Source organism: Pomacea canaliculata, linkage group LG2 (genome assembly GCF_003073045.1).
Source record: "Pomacea canaliculata isolate SZHN2017 linkage group LG2, ASM307304v1, whole genome shotgun sequence".
Classification (NCBI taxonomy): Eukaryota; Metazoa; Mollusca; class Gastropoda; order Architaenioglossa; family Ampullariidae; genus Pomacea; species Pomacea canaliculata.
Genome location: NC_037591.1, coordinates 14,212,573 through 14,238,101, shown reverse-complemented (window position 1 = coordinate 14,238,101; position 25,529 = coordinate 14,212,573). Strand labels below are relative to the sequence as shown.

The window sequence follows — 25,529 nt, the reverse complement described above, 5'->3', positions numbered from 1 at the left end:
ACATGATACAAGAAAACTTTTATAAGCAGGATCTTAACTACATTGTTGATATCATGATCTTGCAATTTCCTTTTAGATTTTTTTATGACTGTTCCAAGACTATACCCTTTATTTTCTATTAACACACACACACCTCAAGAAGACTGCACAGTGCAACATCATGAATAAATACAAAAGAATGATGAACTGAATATTCTATACTATCATTCATTGAAGAGTATGTTCATATGTTGATAAATATCCGAACAAAGTTATTTTATCATTTCTACTGAATAACTGTTAACTTTGCTTTGCTGTGCTATTTCCCTTTCAGCAAATATTGTGACCGTTACGCAGGAAACTAAGCAGTATACAGCAATATTTGATCCAACCAATTTTTTTACGAAATATATTTTTTCATTGTTTCTCGTTACTTAATAACCTGTCAGTTTGTGAAATTTTCGAATGAGTTTAATTTTGTTGTTATTGTTGTTTAGTTTATCGTCTGACCATAATGCTTTCATTCCGTGTATTGGGATCAGTTGTGCTACGTGTCGGAAACCGCTCTGCAATATAATTCTACTGTACAAAGTACGATTAATATGCATTTCTAATGTGTTAGTCCTGCATGCTTAGCTGATAAAACGGTGCGTGCGATTTAGATACTGCTCCATTTGATGGTCTTTAGGAAAAGAAAAAATAAAACAAGTCACACATGTTTTATTGTTGAGTCTGGTTGCATTTAAAGTATAGGAAATGTGGATGCATGATGCACTATTTCAATTTTAGTTAAACGCATGAGCCAAACATCACTCAAAAGCCTATTCATCGACCTCAAAAGCAGTCTATCAATGATAAATAGCTTTCACCGAGGTCTCTGAAGAGTCGCCATTGCTGACGTGAGGCTCTGGGCTTGAGAGTAGTGTCCCTGTAACTAATATATTCATCCGCATCGTTTCTCGCACAGAATTTGTTTACAGTTTCTTTCTTCGTGTATGTTTTATTGTTCACATAGAAGTAATTTTTAACAATCTATGACTAAAGTTTGTTTATAAGCACCTAAAATAATTGAAAGCAATCACTATCTTTCTCACCAATGGAATTCACATTTCACCGATCTACTTTTTAAAGCGGAACAACATCGTTGTTGAGTTTCGGATAAAGCCAACTGGTGAGACGTGAGCAGTCAGTTGGCCCGCAGCAGCTGACGAAGTTTGGAGGCGTCTTATGATGAGATCGCAGTTCTACTACTCATTCAACAACTACGACAGCTTTTTGACCCAGTTCAACACTTTCGGTTTTGGTAGCGGATTATTCAATGGCTGAAGCAGAGCTCTCGACAAGTGAAGTCAACATATCGATCGATGACACAGACATATGTAAGGAAGGCGAGTGCGACTCCGATGAAGTTAGCCTCCAAAGTTCTGACGGCGATAATGCTGGTCCGCGTGAAGGCAGCGACGGCGAAGACCGCAAGCGAAAGAAACGTCGACGCGGGCGGCACAAGGGAGGCAAACACCACCGCAAGTGGAAGCCGTACACAAAGTTATCTTGGAGCGAAAGGAAGCAAGTTGATGCGAGAGAGTCTATTCGCGCGAACCAAAAACGTGAAGAAGCATTCGCATCCGGCCATCCTGTAGCCCCATATAACACGACCCAGTTTTTGATTGAAGACCACATCAAAAGTGAGGTGTCACCATATTTAAATCTTGATAGTGATTCACAGTGTGGCCCCGAACCCAAACCAATGGATGAAACATACATCGAGACAACAGAAACTATAACTAAAGTTGAACCGCCAGTAGCCTTGACTACTTCCAATCATCACAGGAGCTCGGCGATACTGATAGTTCCAGACGACGAAGAAGAAAGATTTCTGGAGAAGGAGTTCGCCATTACCTACGACAGTTTACATTTAGAAAGGCTTCGAGCAATGAGTAAAGAAGAACTGGTTCAAGAGAACCTTGAACTGGAGAAGAAAGTGGAAAGAATGGAGAGACAACTCGCAATGCGTAGGAAAGTCGATAATGTCAAAGAAGGAGACAGAGAAAGCTCTGACGCTAATTCTTTGGGCAGCAGCAGCGAAGAGTTCATTGATTTAGCCAATGTGAAACGAAGTGATGGTGTTGAATCTGCTAGTGATTATTGCAAGTAATAGTTGTAATGTTCCGGACAGTGATTCTGACCAGAACATGGAAAATGTGTGGATTATGTAGCAGACGAGTCGAAAATCTTACAGGCTATGACTCCGGCCATTCAGCTCTCTTGTAATAACATTTCATTTCAGAGAAACTATTCATTGAAACTGGTGGACGCAGATGATGCGAGTTCAGTGGACAAGTTTAGACTTGATGTTCTTCATTTTCATCTCTTCAGTATCACAAAAACTGTGACAACAACAGTCCCGTCCGCTCTTCGAGATCACCGCGGTTCCTGCAGCGGAAGAGGCCCCCAATAGTGGAAGTTAGCAGACGATTATTTTAGCCGTGGGATTCTGCGCGCGAGTGTGCTGTGTCGCGGAGGGACAAACATGGATGGGCGAGTCTATTCTGTGCGGCGATGGGATCAAGCTGTGTTCGCTTTGTGGTGTCAACAGAAACTTGGACGATGTCGAATCACTTTTTTCACTTACAGGGATAGGGTTGCGACTTCTAGCAGCAGACGCTGCCCTCTTTGAGAAATTGGTTTACATTTGCTTATACCAAGATTCTAGTTACTTCGTGAAGTGTTACCCATAGAAAAAGGTGGAAACGTCGCAAACGCTTCTGCCATAAACCGATTTATGACCGTGTTGCAGGTAAATGGAAACTTTCAAAATAATGTTTAATGATTTTATTTAAACAGCTGTGGCATATTGACACAAAGCAAGCGAATATATGCTGTTTTTAAGTCAATGCATGTAGTACTAGTACTGCTGTGTTGTAACGAATGACGTACTACAAATAGCATTCGTTACTGTTACGTAATGACATGGATTCAGGGATCTGAAGACAAATCCCATCGGCCGTTTTCTTGAAACTTTTCAAAAGGGGACTTGTGTCTAAGCCAGTGTTTAATGTTTATATGGGAAAAGAATACATTTACAGAATTTATTTTTAAAATATTGCACCGTTTACATGAACATTGCGTTAAAAAATGCTTGTACCATTAACATACTGATGACATCGAATGACTGTGTTTGTCAGTGTTTTAAAATGAGAAGACATGGCAAGCCGTGTGATAATTTTCATTGTAATGAGTGTGAGGAAAGTTAGAGCTGAGTATAACTCCGGGTGTGAGAAAATGAATTTATTTTTTGCTGTACGAGAGCACGTTTTCATCTATGGGCTGCTGCCACAAACCGAACTGAACCACACTTCATGCCATTAATAATTTTTTTTAAAAATTGTTGCTTAATTGATTTTAAGACAAGTATAATGAAACTTTGCAGCATTAGAAGTAATTAGACGAATATACACAAGCAAATTTGCTATGATATCATTTGGAAAAAAAAATTGGTTTAAATTCTTATCCTGTGAGATATTTTAGAAAGTTTACCCATAAGATTGAACTGTGGGGCAAGTTGATTTTGTGGCAGTATGTGACAAATTCAGATAGGTTGAGATTTGTCACACCTCCATTTTGCAAGTTTTTTGTTGTTCAGTTTCAAGTTTATTAATCTGTTTGAAAAGGGAAAGAACTGTATGAGCGATTTGTGCAGCAAATGGTGCTCTTATTTAACACATCAGCTAAAAGGATAGGCATTGGTAAAGTTGCAACTATATTCATTACCACTTCTAAATAGCGTAGAATAACATTTCATCAATCATACTAATTAGACCATTATCAAAACTTAAAGTATGCTTGTTGCTAGGTCTCAAAGAAAAAATACAAAAAAATGTCAAATTGAAAGTTATCAATATGTTTTCATATTGACTTTATATTTTATATTTTAGCAAATATTTGTGAAAACATTTTGCCTAAGTCTTTCCTTTTTCAATGACTCTCCAGGCGAGACAATCTTGCTCGCATATGGAGGAGTTGTATGTTATTATAACAGTTTTTATCTTGCATTAAAAGTTAATTACCAGAGTTGATTTCTTGGCATGTTCATACTGAATGCGTGTTTGCATGTTTGGAAATTAACTTTATTTGCACATGTCAAGCTGATAGTGAATTGTCAACTTGCAAAGCGATTATTTTCTGTGTTCTGGATACCCAGAATTTGTAAACGCCAACAGAAAAAAGTGCTTCAGCCTCATTCTTGAGTGTTATTCTAGAACTATTGATTAAAATTTACAAAATTTTTAGCAGGCGATTGCTGTGGCAAAGTGGATGCTGTGGTTGAAATTGAAAGATAGCCTTTGGTTAGTGTCTTTGATTAGACGATCTATATAGAGATCTATAGATAACTGTTAGGGCTATCTACTGAGAGTAGTCCCAAAGAACTACTTTTGGCTTGCTATTGTGTTTGTTTTAACAGTTCTCTCGTGCAGTTAATTACACACATTTTATGAATATTAAGTGGTGAATGAAATTTACAAGTTTTTGAAATTTATTTGATCAAGTCAATACCTTTTTTTTTAACAAGGAAATCATAACGCGGGGGGAGGAGGAACTTTTCATCTTGGTGTTACAAGTACTTCATCTTTAGAGAGTTACAGCCGAATTTGTATGAGTAATAATGGGTTGTGTGTGTGTTCTTTGTACAGCATAACACCAGAGTGGTAAAAAAAAAAAAAAAACAAGTCATCATTAATGCTATAGTTTGAAGTGTCTCATATTGACCTCCCCCCCAACTTTTCACCCCCCCCCCTACTCTCCATGTTTAATGTTGTAGGGATGAGCTTGTGCTTTGTGGATTCTAAAACTGATAAGCACATTATATGCAGTTTGCATCTCATTACTTTCCTGCCTGTTTAATGCTCCACTACTGAAGATTTTTTGAGGGGGAGGCTGCAGCATCTCTTCCTCCTCCCCCACCCCTGCTTTCTCCAATAAGGGGAAGCAACTTCTTAAACTTCACAATCTACATAAAATTGTTAGTGTCTTCTGCGTGTCTTTCTTTTTCATAGGATCTGCGCCATTTCTCAAAGATTTCATGCAGATCACTCAAAGGAACCAGAACAATTGAAATGCTTACATAATAGAAAAAAAAATCAGGCTGCAAGACACTGGTTTCTAGTTAAATGAAGACTGGATATGATTATAAAGTTGGTGTTACTTAACATTTCTTGGTTTCCTACTTTGATGTTGGAAGGATGAGATTATTTTCAGCCAGTCTTGGGAAATTTTTGCAACAGCTTTTAATTACAAACTTCACGTGGGCTAAACTATTTTACACACGGCTACATGATTTGCATAAGTACTTGCCTGCTCTCGATTTGAAACTAATTTTTGGTACTTTCCATAAATAGCTTAAGGAAAAAAAAACCCAAAGAAACATTGTTTTCAGGAAAGCCCTCTGTGGTATAGGTTTTGCCGTAACGTAACCTTAGTTGCAGGCGCCGTGTAAAACAAGCAAACTGATGTAGGGGAGATCAACAGTTAATGATGGCTGAGAAAGAAGTATTAACCCTTATTGCCGAGTCTGTTGTTTCTGCGTTAAGGAAATAATGGGAAGAAGCTCTTATTTCCCACATTTGCCCAAAATTCCGATTTGCTAAAAATGTCACTATTTGTGGAATTTTGCGTTGGGCTTGCGAAAGTTCTCAGGACTGAAAAGTCAAACTTCCGATTGGAATGTACAGATGCGCGAAAAGTCTCGCCCACATGGCGAGGAAGCTAGCGGGTGAGTTGCAGAGAGCCCTGCATATGGACTCACATCTTGGCGTGTACTGCACGCAGACGAGCGGGTTGGGGTGGGGGATCTAGGAGCATCGAGTTTTCTTGGGACAGGCAGGTGGTAGGTGACTTTCCGCGGTGATGGCGGCACTGCTACGAGAAAGAGGTGGGGTGAGGTCATGCAGTGTCAAGGACGTGAACTCTTTTTCACAAGTTCACCAACTGGTTGTTTTGGTTTTTGTTTGTTGTTGTTTTTTTTTTTTTTTTTTTGGTTGTTGAGGTTTTGATGAAAACAAGCGAGTTTGCAGATTGTGACACAATGCGAGAAATCTGAAAAATCGGGAGCTAAAACCCGACAATGTACTGTAAGTCAAGAAAGGGGTATAGTGTGTGTGTGTCTTTTGGGGAGGGTCGGTGGCGTTTCCTCCAAAGGAGTTGAAAAAAAAAAAGGTTTGGGGGAGGGGAGAGTAACAGCGATAGATTTATGGTGTTGCTGAAAGCACAGTAGAAGACGAAATCGTGGATGCCCTACTTTCCTATCTTTTCAGCTTACGTAAACTCGCCCGCTGTCCAAGTTGTTTTTGGTTTTTTTCTCTCTCTCTCTCCTTCCTCCACCCCTCCGCTTGGTAACGCACCGCGTACGGAAGCAAATCGAAACAGTGGCATCTGCGTGTGAAAGTTAGGGGTCAGACCTTGTTCAGAAAGACTCTAGAATGGTCATTTATACAGAAGCCAGGGAAAGGCTTAAGATACTCGCTTTAGCCAACACACAATGAAAGTTTTAATGAACCATGCATGAGCGTTATGATGGCAAAGACGTGATCAAAATACTGCAGGTCAGTGAGGTATGCTACTGTCAGCACTTGTGCGCCTTTCAGAACTGTCACATGACATTTATGAGTGGCTCTGTTTAGTATATCTATGGACACTTACTTGCGCTACACACACACAGACGTCACACCAAACTGCGCTACTTTTCCCGAATAATAGAAGTGTGGCTATTGCTATTAAAAACTCGCAGAAAATTATCGCATTATGATCGTCAACTTTCCCGTGTCTTCTTTGAGATGATGCAGATATCATCGCAACCTTTATGACGGCGGACTGCACTATATAGCTCTAATTGATGCAAGAGTTTATGAAAAAGCACGCTATATATATATATGAGGTACTGCCAGTAAAAGCTACGGCATTGACATATATGGCGACTTTTGATTTTTTTAAAATACTACTGTAAATACTGAAGGGTGACTAAATTTACTTTTTAAAAAATCTACGGCGTTTGGGACTCGAGCTTTATCATTACAAGAAGCAAAAGGAAACCTGCAAATGCATGGCAGTTTGCTGCTGACGAGTGCTTAAAATGATGTCCGCCGTGGATGAGAAAACAGCAGTTATTTCGTCACCATGAGCTTACAGCACTGTTCGAGCGTTAAAAAGCTCACAGCTTATGGTGGATATCAAAAGGGATTTCAGTTCAGAAATAAGCCTTGGGCTTATTAAAGTCACCAACTTTTAAGTGCCTAAATCTATAGAGTCACCCAGATGACTGAGGTATGGTCTGAAACTCAACTGACAGGTGAGATATAGTGACATGTCGGTGAGAAGTAATATATTTACATACGACATGTTGGGAAGATGTAAGCTGCTGACAAGTGGCATGGCGTTATGAAGGGATATTGACAGGTGACATGCCAGTGAGATGAAAGGTGAATGTCAGTGAGATGCTAAACATTCATGCGACGAACCACATCACTGTTTGGTGATGACAATTACCAGAACGTGTGTGCACCTGTCACAGGGGATACCAGTATATGTGTGCACACGAGTGCGTGGGTGTGTTGGTGGAGGGGGCGGCAGTGACTGCAGGCAGCATCTGTTCTGGGATTAGTATCAGCCTGCTGTTGAATGTGTATCACGGAAAACTATCAGCTTACCGCACACACCCACTTACCTTACCTCCCCCCGCCTCTACCACATTTTATATAAGTCAGTAACCTAATTCTAACAACCACCAGATCCTTTCACATTTGCATATCACACTGTATGGCGACGGTGAACTTCGTGTGAAACAACACAATAAGTGCTGCAGAGGCCCACAGGCGCCAAAAGAAAAACTATGGCATTGACACATAATATAATTGTGTGTCGAAGATGAGGTACGATAACGAAAAAGCTGGTAAAAAATGCCACGTGACTTCAGATGCTGGCGGTGCAGAAGGCTGACGCGTTTTCATTGTTTCGTTTTTGGATTGCCTGTTATCGTGACTGGATGACGCCCAGTAGTCACACAGCTCGTACAGGCGCATGTAAGAGAAGCTTCTTTAGATCATGAAGGGACGACGCCCAGTCACACACTTCTGTGTACAGACCGTAGAAAACAATTGAAAACGTGTCAGACGGGAAGTGTTTCGGTTTCCACTGCCAATCTTTGTTGTTCTTATATATAGTTCACGTCCGTGCTTGCGTGTACATTCTATTAGAAAAAAGCTATTAAATTCTGCCACGTGATACTATACGATTATCTTCAAACGGGTTCCCCTCGCCTCCCGATCCTACACATACAACACATTGGGAGACTTCTGTTTACATGGCTCAGTACTGCATGCGATGCTCACATCGTTACTATTTTTACACCGACTTTTCAAATGTACTCTCTCTCTCTCAAGGCGAGCACTACACTACATGTAAAAAAAGGGGTGGGGGTGGGGTTGCTTATAACGCCAGTCCTGTTAATAAAGATGTGTTATTGCCATTCTCTCTAGGGGGTTTTTTTCCCCTCTCTATCTTCCTTTCTTTCTCTACGTCCTAGTAGAGATATTCTATGTTCACATTTGATCTGTCTTGTGTGATTCAGTATCTGCAGTTCCACCAATCAATTGATCGCCTTTACTTATTTAGAAAAAGGATATTTCCTTTCACGACAAATAGGTCATGAACAAGGTGGTATAAATAGTCGTCATATCTTAAATTTGTTAAATTTAATTCTGTCTGTCCGTGTGTGTAAGATTAAATTTCAGGGAGCGCACGGCCGATCATAAGAAGATGCGAATAATGAAAGTTTCCAGTTTGCCTTATATATAACATGCAATAAATTTTTGTTTTTGTAACGGTATTTATTTTGTTTTCATCACTTTTGCAGTCTGTTGTTTATCATTATCTGATGACCTATTTTGTGAGCGGGAAGTGGGAATGAAGGGAGGGTAGCACAACACCAATGAAAACAAATAACTTAGTCTATGTAGCAAAGACCAGGTACAGACATTCATGGGCAGGGGAAGGCTATTTGCGTTCTATTGTGGGTACGAGCATCCAGGTAGTAACAGTATTGATCACTAAAAATAATAATGGTATAAAGGAACTATTTTGTCTCTTGTGACTTAGGTCCATAATTGGACACGGTGTTAATGTATGCCTCCGCCACGATTCACTATACTGGGCGTTCGGATTAATAACGTATGATTTTGGCACGAACCTCGAAATCGTAAACACGGGATGAGACAAACATCATAAATATTTTTTATAATAATAGCTGAAATAATAAGTACTATCTTTCCCGTAATGTTGTACCATGTAGCTATCCTACTACTGAGGCCCTTTGAAGGACACATTTATTAATGTTCAGATGCCATCGTGTGTTTGCGCTTATAAAATTAAATCAATACGTGCTGCCTCAGAAGTATAAGTAACTTCGGAACAATGCAGTGTGGGTCTATGCAGAATTTTATTTGTATGTAGGAGAAGGCTAGAAAAACCACTTCTTCGACATATCTGTAATCAACAATCTAGCTGCTTTACTTCATCAGCAGTAAACAGTCCCCACATAGGGCCCCAGACAGCCGCTGCGCTATGTGGTGCGCATGTGTCGTAACGTTCCTAGCGGTGCGTGCTGTGTTAGGGTTGTGACGCAAGCCAACGTGTAGGTCACGTACCGACCTGTACACACTCATCGCGGACTTGATTGATCAACACTAATGATAACAAAATGTCTCAAACTGACGATTTAAAAATTATCCAGTATATTTCCCCTACAGAGACCAGGAAGAGCAAACTGTATTTTCGTTATTCCATATTTCTGAGTCACTGCCATGTGAAGGTCACGATGCCGACCAGAGGCTAACGGAGAACAGGACCAAATGTAGACATAATAAAGGAACAGTCATGGTGTGCATTCTTTCAAGTCTTGCTTTAGAAGATATATATATTGGTGAGTGCACACTATACAGGTCAACAGTGGACACTTTCCCTGACATATGAATGCTGTGAAGGCAACAGTCGAGGGGCTTTTCACATAATTATTATTGCAAGCCAGTCTGGACTGTGGCGGCGATGTATGACGGTTCAGCTAGAAAGACACGGAAACTGGATTTTCTGGTCCAAGACAATTTAACACACCTGCAAGTGTACAGAAGGGGATCAAAGTTATTATGGCGCGCCATGACCTTTTTGTACATATTGTAAAATGTTCCACTAGCCATCAACAGCACCAAGCACGCGCGTAGTTCACACATGCAGGCAGGCTCAACTTATTTTGGAAACTGATGCTGCATGATCGTGTCGCACGCAATGATGTAAACACTATAGTTGACGGAAGGTCTGTCTAACACAAACACACCGCAGAGCAGGGGTAAAGCTGTTGATGCTACACAATATATGTTTGTTGTATGTTCGCGTAGTTCAAAGGAAGCAGAGGCTGGAGGGGAAAGGGAGTCAGACCACTTGATGTCAGGACCAGTCGCAGAATCGGGTCTGCATCCTCGTCTCTCACTCGTGCCGAGACGACACTGTCATACTTTGCCTTCTGTGTCCGGGAGCAGAAAATTGCAAACCTGTGGGTGTTGATGTTTACTGTAAGTCCTGGCAGTACATAAAGAGCGTCAAGTGCAGTTGAGATTGTTCATGAAGACTTTTTAAAGACAGAGGTGCTTCAGTTCTGCTGACAAACAACTGTCTGATGGTTTGCCGTGCATAGCGGATGATGATGGTGCCAAATGACAATGCGGTCGCAACTTTTTGTGGCAGAAGTTGGCACGTGCAACCGATCGAGTTTCATCTCCGACACCCATTCAGACACAATAAAGAAACATTCACGATGCATTATATCAACTTTCATTGACAGAAATTTCGCCAAGCGCATTGTTTTCCTGAGATTGTTTTAACGGGTTGGATCAGACTGCCCGCAAAACAAACGAAGTAACAACACTGGGTGTGTTCAAGACGATGTTTCGATGTCCAAAATTCCATCGTACGCTGTCATAGGAACAGGAATTTCGAGAAACGACAGCTGCCATGTGTTGCGTCCATCTTGAGAAGACTGGCCACATATTTTACAGGGGCAAGAGGCGATGAGTTCACAGTTACCTGTACTCTAGACAATCTCTCCAAGATTTACTCACATCACACCTGTTCCTTCGCGATTACGGTTTAGTGAGACTGCGTATAGAGTTAAAGGCTCTGAGAAGTTCTTCGTCTTATGCTATATAGTATAATGCCTGATTTTGACACCGCTCGAACTTTGACTAGCAGTGATGTGGGATCTCTTCCGACAATTTTTGAAGGAGTTGAAAACTTATAAATATATCTATACTATTGAGTTGAGCTCATGACAAGATCTACTACCTCCAATGATTTGAGTGAAATATGTTAAAACTATCACACCTCCAATACAAAGTAACATAATGTAGCTTTTGTGCAAATGTTTACAAGAAAAACCTGGAAAAATATGGTATTCAAAAATCAGTATTTATACAGTCCAACTTCTTTAACTCGAAGCTTTAAGGGACCGATGAAAAAAAAAAAAAAAAAAATCGAGTTACAGAAAGTTCGAGTTAAGGAAGTTCGTCGAAAAAAAGAACATGTTTTCACTGTGAACGTTTAATTTTAACCAAATGTTCATTTCTTTTCAGTGTTTTAAAGACACTCCGGCATCCTGCGGAGACTGAGTCGCACGCGTGTTTCCTATACAGAGAGGAGACTATGGGAGGCGCAGGGTCGGTGGGGGAGGAGTACACGATTTTACACTTTTCGACATTTTCAAATGGTTTCAAAATGCTGACCGGCTTAAAATTATTCGAGTTGTGGAAGTTTTTGGCTAGGCCGATTCGAGCTACGGAAGTTGACTATGCATTGCTTTTAATGGGAAACCAAACAATTGATGTTAAAAATTCGAGTTCAAGAGAATTTCGACTTACGAAGGTCGACTTACAGAAGTTCGACTGTACAACATTCACCATATAACATATATACATTTCAACACATCGTATTCCAAAAGGTACTATACATGCAGCATTCAGTATAAAACATTAAACATTCAAGCAGTCAACATAAAACAGACCAAAATCACAGTGGCAATATAAGTTGATAATCACCGACAGTTCAGAAAAAAAGTAAAAGAAAAAGTACCAAAAAAGGCACAAAAGTAATTAGGAATACAAAGGATTTTCTGTCACAGGGTTTTCAGGCTGCCTTGTATTCATGGTAAGATGTTTAGGTTGACAGGGTCAGTTAAATTTAAGTAATCGCAGACGACGTAAGCAACGATCAAAGCTCGCCCGGTCACACCCTGTAATGTATTTCAACAAGGTGAGGAAGCGCTTACGTCAAATGACATGCAGAGTAGCCTTGGCGACACACCGCCTCACTCTTTGTTGTGGCGACTGAATATTTCTGTTTTTGTCCACTCTAACCGCATGTTTATGGATGTTGGGCATGTATTCTTTACCTCGATCCAATAACATGGACAGGTTTGGCTGTAGACTGGTCATTTTTGTGTGTAGTCTGTGTATTTATAAGTAAGGTTAACTTTGTTCATGGTGGACAAAGCAGCTCTGTCCTAATGTTAGGGCGGGGACAAAGCTCTCTCACAGGGTCGACGTTTCCGACGTAGGAGCGCTCAGAGAGGGAGGGGCCGTGTTTGAACACTTGTAGGAAATTACCCGTGAAAACAGATATGTTGCTGGAAAATATGATAGAATCAAACCCTGGTAGATAACAGGCAAGACTCGTGATTAAAGAAGACTCGACACAATGTACAAATAAATGTACGCACAAATATGATTATTGACTATTGTATACATTAGAAAAGTATCGCTCTCGTCCCATTCAACCCGCTTCACAAAACATAATTTTAAACTACTATAATAACCACGAATTTTTTCAACACTGGGGTTACTCCTGAACACCGAAACAATTAAGTTATTAAACTAATCAAACAAATTATTGACAGCTGTAGATTTTAACTATTAAAAAAAAAACTAGGTGTGCGGGCCAACGACGTTAGGAGGCAATCGACTGTCCCCAGAAAACTCTGATTTAATTAAAAAAGTGTACGTCCTTGCGTGTGAGTGTAAAGTTAGAGAAACGTGGTAACATATGTAACCTTAAGGAAACCGCTGATCCTGGGCAGAGAGAAGAGATGAGTAACCATGATCGATCAGCGGTTTCCTTGGGGCTACACATTACCACCAACTTTTAAACGCTTCAATTCAGGGGAGGCAACTCCATATTTCCCCCCTCCCAATCTTGTATCATACTCTTAGCTTATGTAACAATTCATTTAGCTTATATGTGACAATGTAGCAAGAATGATGCAAAATTTACATCATGGAAAGACGGATAAAAATAATTCTTGAATTTTCATTTTCGAGTGTGTGTGTGTGAGAGAGAACACACAACATGACAAACTATATATACAGCTCACAGCTGGTCAACCATACAAGAATTAAACTAACGTAGTGACGTACAGCATGGCAAACATTAAGTGCAAGGATGAAAGTGAAGGAAGTAGCAGAATAGAACGCTGGATTGTACAAGATAATCCAGTTAATTCAAAATTAACTTTTACAGAAACTATAAAAGAAAATGGCTTTGAACTTGATTTCAAGTTCTGTTTATCCTGCAGTTGCAATGGACCATTCAAGTATTTGCTTTTATGATGCTTGTGAGTGTTCTGCTGGTTGTATTATGCAATATTAATCTATTATCTTAATAATCTAATACCAGCCCTAATATCTTGAAAACTTGTTTGACAAAAAGTTGTAAGTCTCAGCTGTATCTATGTAATGGATAACACAGCTCACAAAGAATGTATTGTAAAATCTCAAGGGAAATGAAATCTGTCTATGAGTTACAAACAAATAAAAACAAAGATGTCAGGCCCTTTATATCTTATATTTCTTTTAAGTGATTGTAATATGCATCACAGAATGTCTATGCAAAATTTATCACAAAATTAAGAATACTTAATTCTTACTCGTCAGAGTCGGCACTAGGGGGATGCAGGGCCTTGAGCAGATAGAACTGCAGGGCCTTTGGAAGCCAGTACAACATACCCACTTCTTAGTGCGGGGCCCCCATCAGGCATGGGGACTTGGGCGGTCAACCCTGCTGTCTCCCCCTATCCTCCCCAATGCCGACTCTGTACTCATATATACATACATTTTTCTGTTTCATATTTACATCAGAAGTATTTTAGATACATCATTTAATAATTTTATTTAGATAATGTCTTGGATAGAACATGAAAAATAAAATGTTAGACTAACTTAAAATTTATATTTGTAGAAGTGTATGCTCCAAGTAGAATACTAAGTAGGGGTTGTATGGGAAAGATTTCTGTTTGGTAGGGCTAACTGAAAGTTGTTTTTTAGCACCAGATGCGCACTGTCTTATCAGTGCCACCAGACACTAAGAAATCTCCATTTTGTTCAAAGAGAACACACTGAACAGCATCTCCATGGCCAGAAAGGGAAGATGTCTGAAACAAAATTTTTAATTTATAGTGCTTTGACCAACTTAATGCTGAAAGGTACATATTATTAATGACAATGGCTATTCAGATTATCATTTCTAAACAGAAATGATGATTATATAAGCCTACTATGTGTGTCAGTGTTTGAAGACTTTTATCAACTGTTTCAACATTTGTACATGGTAAGGGACTATTTATTCAGATTTTGAGCACCAATATCTTATTAGTAAACTAAATCTGCTTATTAAAACAAAAGAACTTTGGTTAGGTCTGTATCAGACAAGTTGTATATAAGTTTAAAAACATGTCAGTAAGTTTCACCTTCTATTTTTAAAGTGTAGTTCCTCCCTCTCCCTCCAAAAAAAAAAAACCACCCAAAAAGCCTTAGTTGAAATAAGGCTTACCAGCCCAGTTGAAATCTCATGCACCTTGATGGTTCCATCATTGCTAGCAACAGCAACCACCAAACCTTTGTCAAAAACACAAAGCAACTTTAGATGGGAATGTTTATGTAGTAAAAGCTAGATGAAAAATAAAATCATGTAAGTCATCATCTTGAAAACAAAATTCATGCAGATGAACAAACATTTGAATACGCATTGTTGAATATTTTAGCACTTATACAGACATTAGTGACATCTATGTGTATACATATTTAAAATATGTTTATAATAAAAATACTGATTCATATCAATGTATGTATTTTATGCTGGCACCCACACACACACACTGATATATCTACTGTCTACATGGCTTGCTTTGAAAAAACAGCAACCAAAGGTGGTTTTAATAATATCTAATGTATAAATGCTGTGTCAATAAATTATGTAATTTTCAATGACTTAAAGTGGATAAATATGCAAGTAAACATTCATTCAAGCTTCACTTATAAACCATAGAAATACTGCCTACTATTACAATAATAAACAAGAAAACAAAATAGATTACAAAAATGAGAAAAGCATCAAAGATGCAAAATGTAACTTCAGGACATACAATAAAAAAAACCCTATTTTGACAACTGATTCACATTCACAAAATTCAGAGCAATACATATATCTGCTGATCTGGTGCTGTATAACAGACTCTAAGCTGAACAAAAACAAATTTGAAAAAAATCCGTTGCCTGACCTTCTTCTGTGTTATCTATCAATGAAGAAACAAAAATGCAAAGTTACATGTGCACAGCTCAGCAAAGATGCAGGTATACAGGCATATGGAATACAGGAACTAGTTGTTCTCTAACTCCAGTATCTGTGATCATGTGGCTATTGTTATCTGCAGCTATATGATTCTTCCTCTGCCCTCATTGAAGTGTTATTATCAAGGTGACTAAAATCTTTGCAAGAACAACGTGATGATTACAGTGACAGTTAAGCAAGTGCAATTGAAAGAATGGGATAGTGTGCTCTTGATACTTCATCCTCCTTCTTCTGATCATTATTATTATTGTATGAGCATTCAAACAGACTGACCTAATAACTAACAACAGCATTCCTGAAAAAACCCCAGTACATATACACTGACCAGGCCTCGACATTTAAATAAATCTGCTTATAATTTTTAGCATCCTTGGTCCCGTATGTTGTAGGCATCACTAAGAAATAGATGTATCATCACCTAGTTAAAAATTAGTTTTTGACAGCATTTAGCTCATAGTGAAGGAACAATGTGCTTGAAAAAAATGATCCAGAGCACATACTGACCAGCACTCACCATTAAAATAATTCTACTCATAATAATTTTAGCACATTGACTAACACAATAGTATGGTTCCTTTTGTTAGTGTATATCTCACTTAATAAATGTTTGAGTACTTAGCTTAAAAATGAGTTTTTGTAACCTTGTGTGTAAGCCATACATGGCAAATTGTAAATAGGACAGTGCATGAAGCTTTTGGTGATACTGAACATTTTTAACCTGACTGAACAAAACAGGCACACAGAAACATACCTGATGGGTTAAAAACCACTTCATTAGTAGGGTGTGGTCCAAGATTAAGGCTGGTCATAACAGCTAGCTTTCTGACATCCCATATCTTAACTACACCATAGGAGTCGCAAGACCCGATAGTGTCACCCTGAAAACATTTAATAATGAAAGAAAATCTTTACTATACCTCTGTATTAAAGGAATTGATCCAGAGAAGCAAATTAACTTGTTTTCTACCTTTGTATTAGGAAACACTTGGTAAAAAAAAGTTGACTTTTATACCATGTAGATTTCTGTTTTAGTATTAAAACTTGTGCAAGTGTGTATGTGGGGGGAGGAGGGGGAGGCACCGAAAAGACAAGTGAGATGTCTGAGCAAAACTTTATTGTACACTACAAAGGCATTTAAGGTAAGAATAAATGACTTACCCTTGGACTGAACGTTGCATGGTTGACAGAATGCATATGTCCATAAAATGTCTGTACACACAGACCCTGAAAATGGACAGAAAACCCAGTAATATCAAATATTTAAACTGGGGGAGGAGTTTGCAACCTTATGCTATCTGCAAGAAAACTGCAAATGTCTCCCACTACTATTTTTTCTGTAAGATTGATGGAGAAGTTGTTCCTTATTTGAGTAAGAATAGGCACTAAGAATCCCACCAATAACAAAATGGAATAATTGCATTTTTTTTTGTGAAGTACCTTTTGAACTTCTTAATGGGTATTTGTGTTTAAGAGACACAAAGCAATCCTGAATCTTACAGTGCGTGCATCCCAGATGGACAAGGTTTTGTCAGCAGAGCAAGACAACAGCAAGTTAGAGTAGTATAAGAACTCAATACTGTTCACAGAATCAGCATGTCCTCGAAGTGTATAACGACATCTCAGGCTGAAAACAAGACGAATAATCATCCTTTATTAAAGGAACAGAATCCAGCACAAACTTAATGGACAGGTCACCTAAAAAGAGTCAAAGAAAGGGTTAACTAATAGACAGGTGATCCAACCAGAGATAAAGAAGGGGTAATAGGTGATCCAAACATAGGCAAAGAAGAAATTAATTAAAAGGGGATCCCAAGGCAAAGGAGTCATTAGACAATGTGAACTAAAATAATTAATTTGTGTTGTTGATTAAAATGTAGGACAAAGCTCTTGGATGCCTTACAATAACCAAGCAAAAAGTCTCAAGTAAAGTAAAAAAAAAACAAAAAACAAAAAACAAAAAACCAGAATCTCTGAAAATAACAGCTAAACATATCAGTGAAATACATGTTCTGAGCAAGCAAGACAAAGTTGCCTCCCTTAGCTTGGAGACCTGTCCAAAACTGCTCACACCTTGAGGTGAACAGCAAAGTTTGGAGCTTATAACAATGTTGTACCGATCAATGAACAAGTCTGATGAAAGATGAGCACAGAAATGTATTTATTATTGTTTGCTTTCATTGTAAGCACATATAAGTTCTTAACCTGTTCAGATCCCATATTTTTGATGTATTATCCATTGAGCATGTGGCCAGGAAATCGCCACAGAAATGCCATGAGCAGCTCCACACTGTCAACAAAAGGAAAAAAAAAAATTGTAAATTTTGATAAGGCTGCAAAAGCTGATAGAGAGAAGAGGAAATTCTGGAATATGATTCTTCCAGTTTGTATGCATATATATATTCAAAACTGTTCTTATATTCATTGTCAGCATGTATTATTGGATATATTACACAGTATTACCAGTGACTGCCTGTTGTGTTGAAAGAGCACTTTCATTTTCTACCATCTGGATATACCTGACACCTTTTATAACTAGTCAAATACCAAACTGGGCCACAAAACATCCCAAACCTGCTGAAGTATGGTCAGTGAACGTATGAGTACAGCCTGACTCTGCAAAGTTCCATATTTTGACAGTAGTGTCACCACTTGTTGTGGCCAGGGTTGAGCCGCTTAAGACAGAACACATCACAGTTTACTTTAGCATAGCTATTGCAGTTTGTTTATAAGTCCAGATGATTGCTATATTTTATAACTTTCTGTAAAACATACAAAACCTTTTGGCTTGTTCTGTCAGATTAGCATCAAATAGTGCTGGTGACAACTGTTTGCTTTATACATACTGCAATTTTTAAAGTGTTTATAGTTACTGGAGAAAGAATATGGCATTCCTTTGGCACCTACTATTCTTTTCCAACCTATTTTCATTTCAACTAAAAACTAAGTTTTTGCGGGTAAGGTAGCTCCAGTCTCTTTTAGCTAATGCTTTTCTAAAAATCATTTGCATAATTGAGATTTGTTGGGTAGTCTTGCTTTTCCCATACATTAAATGTAAATAAAATACATTAAACATACATTGAGCCATTTCACCTATTGCATGATCCATTGGAGGGTATCAAGGTCTATCGTGTTTGAGACCTTATTCTTTCTAGCTTCCCATGCTGCCAGGGTTGTAACTAGCAAATACTAAAAGGGAGTTTTATGCTGAAAAAGCCATTTTCATATTTTTTTTATTTTTTGATTCACTCACTTGGGGTGGAATTCACAATCTGACACCCATTCAGTGTGACCTGAGCCTGTAAAAATGGGGTCCCCGGAAGGAACAGCCCAGATCTTCCACGTGTGGTCATCACTTGTGGTGCAAAGGATCTGTTTATGAGGATGAAGGGCCAAGCTGCAAATATATGTTGAACATGAATACTCTTTATTCCAAGCAAGCAGCCACAAGAAAGTGATCTCTATTAATGTTTTCTAGCATTATTTGCTTCAATACTTGTATCAAGCCTACTACCAATTCTCTGAAAAATACTGGAATAGTTGCAAAAATTAAAATTATACATTGCATTCAAAGTTGAGTATCTATGAATATTGGCACTTTTAAAATGGGAACAAATAAATAACTAGTAAAAACATATCAAATCAGATTACTGCATTTGTGTAGTGACTAAACTACTGACCTACTGACAGCCTGAGTGTGGGCCTGGAAGGAGGCAGTTTGGCGGAAATTTCCAGTATTTATAATAACACTGGATCCTTTCTTGTTAAGGCTGGGATTAACACCAATGTCCTCAGGAAACTTTGAGTCCTGGAGAATTATAGCAGTTCATGCTGATAGCCATAGTTTCTTTTGGCAAGGACAGTTTTGCAATTCTATGTAAGACCCCCTATCAGTGTAGATAAGGATTTAGAAGATTTACCACAAGAAATCTTTCCATAAATAAATATTAATTATTAGTGCTTACTTATAGTCTTCTTTCTAATTTTCTTCCCTTCTTCTGGGAAAGCTGCAATCTTTGATGATAAAAATGTATTCAGTCAACCAAATAACCTGTTATTTATTTCCTTTGCCCACCTTTTCCTTTTTCCATCATTCATTCATATGCTTATTTCATCCCCCATCCAAACTCTATCAATCGGCCACTTCCATTTGCTGAACATTCATGAGAAGAGCAGCAGTATTTTCGTCTTTGCTTTGTGTTTCTGCATTTGTCAAGCGCAGTGAGCCTAGCTTTGGCTGGGGTGCCACAATATACAAACTCAACAATTATTATTATTACGTTGTGTACTTACAAGACTGGCTACACTATTATGCTCGAGTTTGACCAGTGTCTCCTGTTTTATGGCCCTGAGGCTTTTGGATGTTGCAGTGTATGTTTGTGCCTGTGCATATATGTGGATGGGCAGGTTTGTGTGTGTGTAAAGGAGAAAGATGAGTGCATGTGTGTTATCAGTCATTATAGCTTTCATAGCTGTTGTCACTGCTTCACTACATTATTGCATCAATCTTCCTTATCTTACTCTTATTAAGTGCTTTAACTTTCCTTTAATGGGCCAACATTGTCCCTAAATTCTTTTTGTTGTCTTTCTCAACTGCTTGTACTTCCTATTTCCATCATGTTTTTTTTTTTTTTTGACACAGCCTATGCTTTTCTCTTTATCTTGTCCACTGTTATCACACAAATCATGCCTCTGGCCACCAGCTGTGGCTGAACAGATTTTTTACAACACTATTTCTTCAGAAAGACTGCCAAACTGGTCTCATCTTTACCTTACCTGAAATTTTTCATTTCCTAGGCAACTCGATTGCTATGTTGCTGACCATTAATTCATAATTTCTGATATCTACATTGCATATGCAATATACAGAGCGCAGGCTGAAAGACCATTTGTCCCCTAGCCCACCTCTTGTTAAAATTGCATGCTTGAAGGTGTTACAAACCTGCTGTCTATTTACCTGACTATTTTCTCCAGCATTGTATTAAAGTCCTGACCATAACTAAAGGGGTGAAGTCCTGACCAGACTAATAAAAAATGTACAATTTTAATGTAAAACCTGTTGAGGTTTTGTTTTTCTTTTATTCTATTGGCACGCTGACTGTGTATTGTGTTTCTAATGTTGGAAGCTTCAAAAGCGGACTTGTCATGTGAACTTTAATCCAAAACTTTTACTGTAGAGAGGGAGGATTGCTGTTATGTGATTCATGTAGAGCTAAGCTAAGCTTTATGGTTGTTTTTTTTCTAATATTATATTTATCTTTAATAATAATAATGATGGTAATAAAAATAACAATAAAAATAAAAAATGCAACTACTTTTGGGTGGCGCTTGAAGTGCTCAGGATGTTGGACCACATCTTTGCTCTTCTCTGTCTTCAGCCGTGCCTCAACCAGTGCTCGCTGTGTTGGCCCCAAGACCTTTTCACCTTGCATAGATTGTTGCCTAGGTTGTGCACCATGACCTGTTCAGTTACCACTTAAAATTTATTTTGTCATTAGCAGAAACAAATAAGAGGAGGGGGTGGACCCAGTCCACCCAGACACCCAAAAAAAAAAAAAAAATTAAAAGTGCTTTATGTTTGGTAGAATATCTAGACACTTCTTAGGTTTAAATTAAAAACTAACTCCAGCAATGCTTTTTGTGTCTCGAAATGTGAAATAAGATTTATCACCTTTCATTATCTACTACCAACTATTACAAAATTATAATATGCAATAAAATTTAAAAAAAACTATGAAAAAAAGACAGGTATTTCACCTTTAGAAAATGTCTCAGATTTTGTGGGTTCCATACTCTTCAATGTGTTCTGTAAGCCAATAATTTGTCCAGCCACACGATCCCGCTCCAGTCTGACCAGCATCTTCTCCTTCATGGCTACTTCGTACTTGGTCTTAAGCTGTTGGAGTGTGGGTTCATACTGCATGTAGTGCCGCTTGAGACGCTTGATATCATCAATCAGCTTGTTCTTCTCCTGTACCACCCGCTTGTGGTGCATGCGGTGATAGTCACGCTCCTTTCTCAGCTTCACATATGTCTCCTTGGCCTTCCTGAAACAACAACTTTTAATTAAAGACTTTAACCCCTGTGGTATTCTAAAATTTATCATTTTATTTTGAATTTATGGTCGGTTATAAGTTGAATATTCTGAAAGCATACTTAACTGCAGCTTAGAGGGCTTTCTTGCATCATAAACTAGCAAAATGGAAGAACTTAATTTGTCAGAATCTCAGTAGAACTGTATTTAGTAATTTAAAAAGATATTGCAGAATCCCCAATAATATTATCCTAATCATGCATCTTATGCACACCAGTTTGTTTCCTTCAGACTGATAGCTTGCCATAATGGTTTTAACGAAGTAAGATATCTAAAATCAACATAGGACTGTTTACACTGCGTTTATGTTTTTTTAATTTTCAACATTAGCACTAAAAAAACGCAAACTAAATGTAAGTTTAAATGTAAGAATGCAGGAAGTAAGATTATCTTGAAGAGGCACAGCTTTAGGAGTTTGGTCCTATATTCAGTAGTGCATCTCTCACTTCTCTAGTTGATCATCTGACATTTACCTGTGTGTAACAAACCCATGATGGAAGGTATGGTGAGAACAAAAACAAGTCATGCTGGTGAGACCAACAGTAAATTTAGTGGGGGTTCATAAAGTATCTTCGTTGTTGTGGAATGAGGTGTTAATGGTCTGTACTTACTTTTGGGGCCAACTTTTTAGTGAAGATGGGGCCTGTCTCTTCTGTCTTACTGCCTTTCGTTCCCAACCCCTTAAGAGGTTAAATATCCATTCTAAAGCTGGATCATTGGATGCTATACCATACAGGTACTGAGCCACTTTAGTGCTAATCACTTGGGACTTCCCTTTCTCTGTAATACATACTGTCAACAAACTCACAAAGCTGCATTCTTGAACTTGACAACTTCCTGCTTTAGAAATTTGACCTCACTGTCTAGATTGCTGTTGTGACTATAGACATCTGGCACAACATCAATGTTCTCTTCATGAAGCAGGCCACGTTGCTGGAGTTCATACCTGGAAGAAAATGGCACACTATTTTGTCTGTAAAAACAAAAAATTTGAGCCTTGAATCTAGATGAACAGTGCTTTCCCAAGCTTCTATAAGTAAAGCAGGGCTTCTGCTTACGCAAAAAATTGCATACAGTACGCATTAAAAGTTCGGAGGACCCCTTCAGTTTTCGTCAATGGGGTCCCCTTCAAATTTGGGCGAAGAACAGGGACCCCTTAAAAAATCTGAAGAAGGGGTCCCTGGGACCCCAAAGAATTTAGCCTTAGCAGAAGCCCTGAGTAAAGCATCTTTTGCTTATTGCAATGAAGGCAAATATTTACTTTCAAAGGCGTCCACAGTGTGACTGGTACAGCTGATTATTGTTTTCAAAGAAAAATGTTTGAAAACTATTGTTCATAAAGCAATTTCTGTAAAAGGCTATAGAACACACCACTCAGTTTGAAAGCAGTCTAATGTCCTTGTCAGGCCCATGCGAACAAGAAAGTTGCGCACAAAGTCATCTACAACTTCTGGCTTCTGGATAAGAGATGGCTTGACTGCCTGTGATGTTTGTATCTGTAATGGATGAATTAATATGTCATTCAAATTTCCACATCCCTATGTCAAATACAAATGTTATCATCTTAAAACTTATACACTTCCTCTCTCTCAGTCACAAACAAACACCCTACTCTGTCTATCTTGACTATTCCTTTCTCTACTTTATTCCTATCTCTGAGTTCCTTCGTGTTCCTGTCAATGGTCACTGTACATTTATGATTGTCTGATTGTGATGTCTGTCTCTGTCATACAGCATCATTACCTACTTACTACCCCTTGTCTCAAGTAAAGTTCATCCAGCTTGCCTCCATGTTGGAAAATGTGCTACATAAATCCTATCATTATTATTTATTATAATCTCTCATACACACAAACATGCACACAGGTATATAAATCACTATTTACACACCTCTGTGAAAGGAGTTATTCTTATCTCCACTTCTGTTCCTTAAAGTCTGCAGTTTAAATTCTTATTATTGCTTTTTACATAAAAATTTCCATCCCCTAACATTTGCGCTATCTAGTCAGGAGACTTGCAGAATTGTGCAGAAGTGAAAAAATTTAGTTGTTATAATTAGTGCAATAAAATAATAATATAGTTAATTATATATATAATTAATTATGCTGACATTGCCATATGTTATAACAAGGACTTATGATAACTGATAAACTACTGCTGAATTACAATACTTACCCCTGCTTCTTCATCCTCAACAGCTTCTCTCACTGTTCTGACTGCAAAATCCAGATCCTCATCCAATTCTGTGGAAAAAATTATGCACACTGTCAGCCTTAGGCTTACATCTAACCATCATTTTTGGTTATATACATATATAATTGCTGCCTTTTTATCATTTGCATATATTTAGTTCCTCTTTAATTGTGTTTTCTGTATTTCATTTTATTCTTCATTTAGTACAGTTGTTTATTCTTTTATAGTTCATATGTCATTTGTTTGTTTTCCTGTTCCATGTTTCGTTCTTGTTCTTAAGTGCTAAGAGCATGCTCCATAGGAGTGTGAGCATGCGCTTTACAAATTTTGCATTTATTATTATTATATTGTTAAGATAAACATTAATGCTACCATGATTCATGATGAACATAGAATATACAATTTTGAGAATATGAATAGACAAGAAAAGCATAAAAATCAAAGAAAAATTATAATCGACTGACCAATGTCCAACTTGTTCAAAAATCAGCTATGTATATTTAAAGGATAATTTTGTGCAACATATCTAGTCGTCATACTCACCTGCAGGTATGAATTCCTCATCCACTGGGACTTGTTCATACTTATAATAATCGGAGCTGTCATCGATCACTTCCTCCCCTGGAAACATTAAGGACTGTAATCGAGCTACATATAAATATTATTTTATCCCGTTCACTTGTACTGATGAAGTGTGCAGTCAACATTTTCTGACAAAAACACTGACAGTATAAATAAAACGTATAAAATTTTATGATAACAAGCATTTTTTGGTGAAAACATGAAGCTACTTTATGTATTCCTTATAGTTAGAAGTAAAACATGAAGGATACGTTCTAAATAATATTTATCTGCTTCTTCCACTGCCGCCATGCTGCTTTCTCAGTTGCTAAGCAGTGATCTAAACTCGCCTCATTGTTTACTACTGACACGAGCTCACATAGGGAGGTAACTCCAAGCTGCTTGTTAGATTTGTCTTTCTCTCCAGTAACAGCTGGAATGAAAGAGTTAAAAATCGAAAATAAAATCTGAAGAAGAATACCAACCAAAAAATAAGGTACACGTGTATGAGAAGACTTTAGCGGTCCAAAGGAGGCATATAACCATGAAAGTCGCGACAGAGCTTGATGAAGAAAGGATACATCAATGGGTGTGGTCCATGACAAGGCAACAAGCCGTGTGTATAATACAAGTTTGTGCATGAAGGAAGCTGACACGCATGTTGGAACTTGGAGCAGTGGGGTTATTGTGATACTGTGGGTCCCTCTGCCATCGAAATCCATTCATTTACCCATGCCTTTAAAAAAAAAAGGGGCTCTATTCTTCCTCTGAAAAACCATTACCCTGTTGTGTTAGCAAATAAACTGATATCAAACGCTTGATGCAATACAAAATATCAGGAAAATGCAAAACAGTCACACACACCAAACAAACAAAAACCCCACGAAAAAAATAAGCAAAATCAAATCACTCCCATCTATCGCCACACAAGCGAATCAAGGTGTAGTATGCATAAATGTGTTTTGTCCCAGCTGCAGCTGTTCATATTACG

General features: G+C 38.2%; 2 protein-coding genes across 3 annotated transcripts; one reads left to right on the top strand and one right to left on the bottom strand.

The window, feature by feature from the left end:
- The first annotated feature begins 1,145 nt into the window (after window positions 1-1,145).
- LOC112554873 (protein HEXIM-like) lies at window positions 1,146-4,266 on the top strand. The gene has a single exon (XM_025222939.1). The coding sequence runs from the start codon at window positions 1,298-1,300 to the stop codon at window positions 2,132-2,134; it is 837 nt and encodes a 278-aa protein (XP_025078724.1). The 5' UTR covers window positions 1,146-1,297; the 3' UTR covers window positions 2,135-4,266.
- A 9,626-nt stretch (window positions 4,267-13,892) lies between these two features.
- Window positions 13,893-24,951, bottom strand: LOC112554732 (sperm-associated antigen 16 protein-like). 2 transcript variants are annotated; one of them, XM_025222730.1, is made up of 17 exons: window positions 24,811-24,951; window positions 24,521-24,598; window positions 23,960-24,027; window positions 23,156-23,280; window positions 22,593-22,730; window positions 21,448-21,737; window positions 21,006-21,151; window positions 19,371-19,498; window positions 18,944-19,087; window positions 18,265-18,365; window positions 17,896-17,980; window positions 17,191-17,317; window positions 16,852-16,917; window positions 16,445-16,571; window positions 15,623-15,637; window positions 14,896-14,960; window positions 13,893-14,497 (listed from the first exon to the last, which is right to left on the bottom strand). In XM_025222730.1, exons 1-17 carry the CDS (start codon window positions 24,848-24,850, stop codon window positions 14,387-14,389), a joined length of 1,854 nt encoding a protein of 617 aa, XP_025078515.1. In that variant the 5' UTR covers window positions 24,851-24,951; the 3' UTR covers window positions 13,893-14,386. The 2 variants fall into 2 exon arrangements, with proteins under 2 accessions (XP_025078515.1, XP_025078522.1); XM_025222737.1 differs by lacking the exon at window positions 15,623-15,637 and having other exon boundaries at window positions 24,811-24,950.
- Between the last annotated feature and the right edge of the window lie 578 nt (window positions 24,952-25,529).

Excerpts from the sequence above, each read along its gene's own strand:
- LOC112554873 (XM_025222939.1), top strand. The coding sequence starts at position 1,298 with ATGGCTGAAGCAGAGCTCTCGACAAGTGAAGTCAACATATCGATCGAT.
- LOC112554732 (XM_025222730.1), bottom strand. The coding sequence starts at position 24,850 with ATGGCGGCAGTGGAAGAAGCAGATAAATATTATTTAGAAC. Across the intron at positions 17,318-17,895 it reads AAAATATGGGATCTGAACAG|CCTGAGATGTCGTTATACAC; the intron begins GTTAAGAACTTA and ends TCTTGTTTTCAG. Across the intron at positions 16,572-16,851 it reads ATGCAACGTTCAGTCCAAGG|GGTGACACTATCGGGTCTTG; the intron begins GTAAGTCATTTA and ends AAATGTTTTCAG.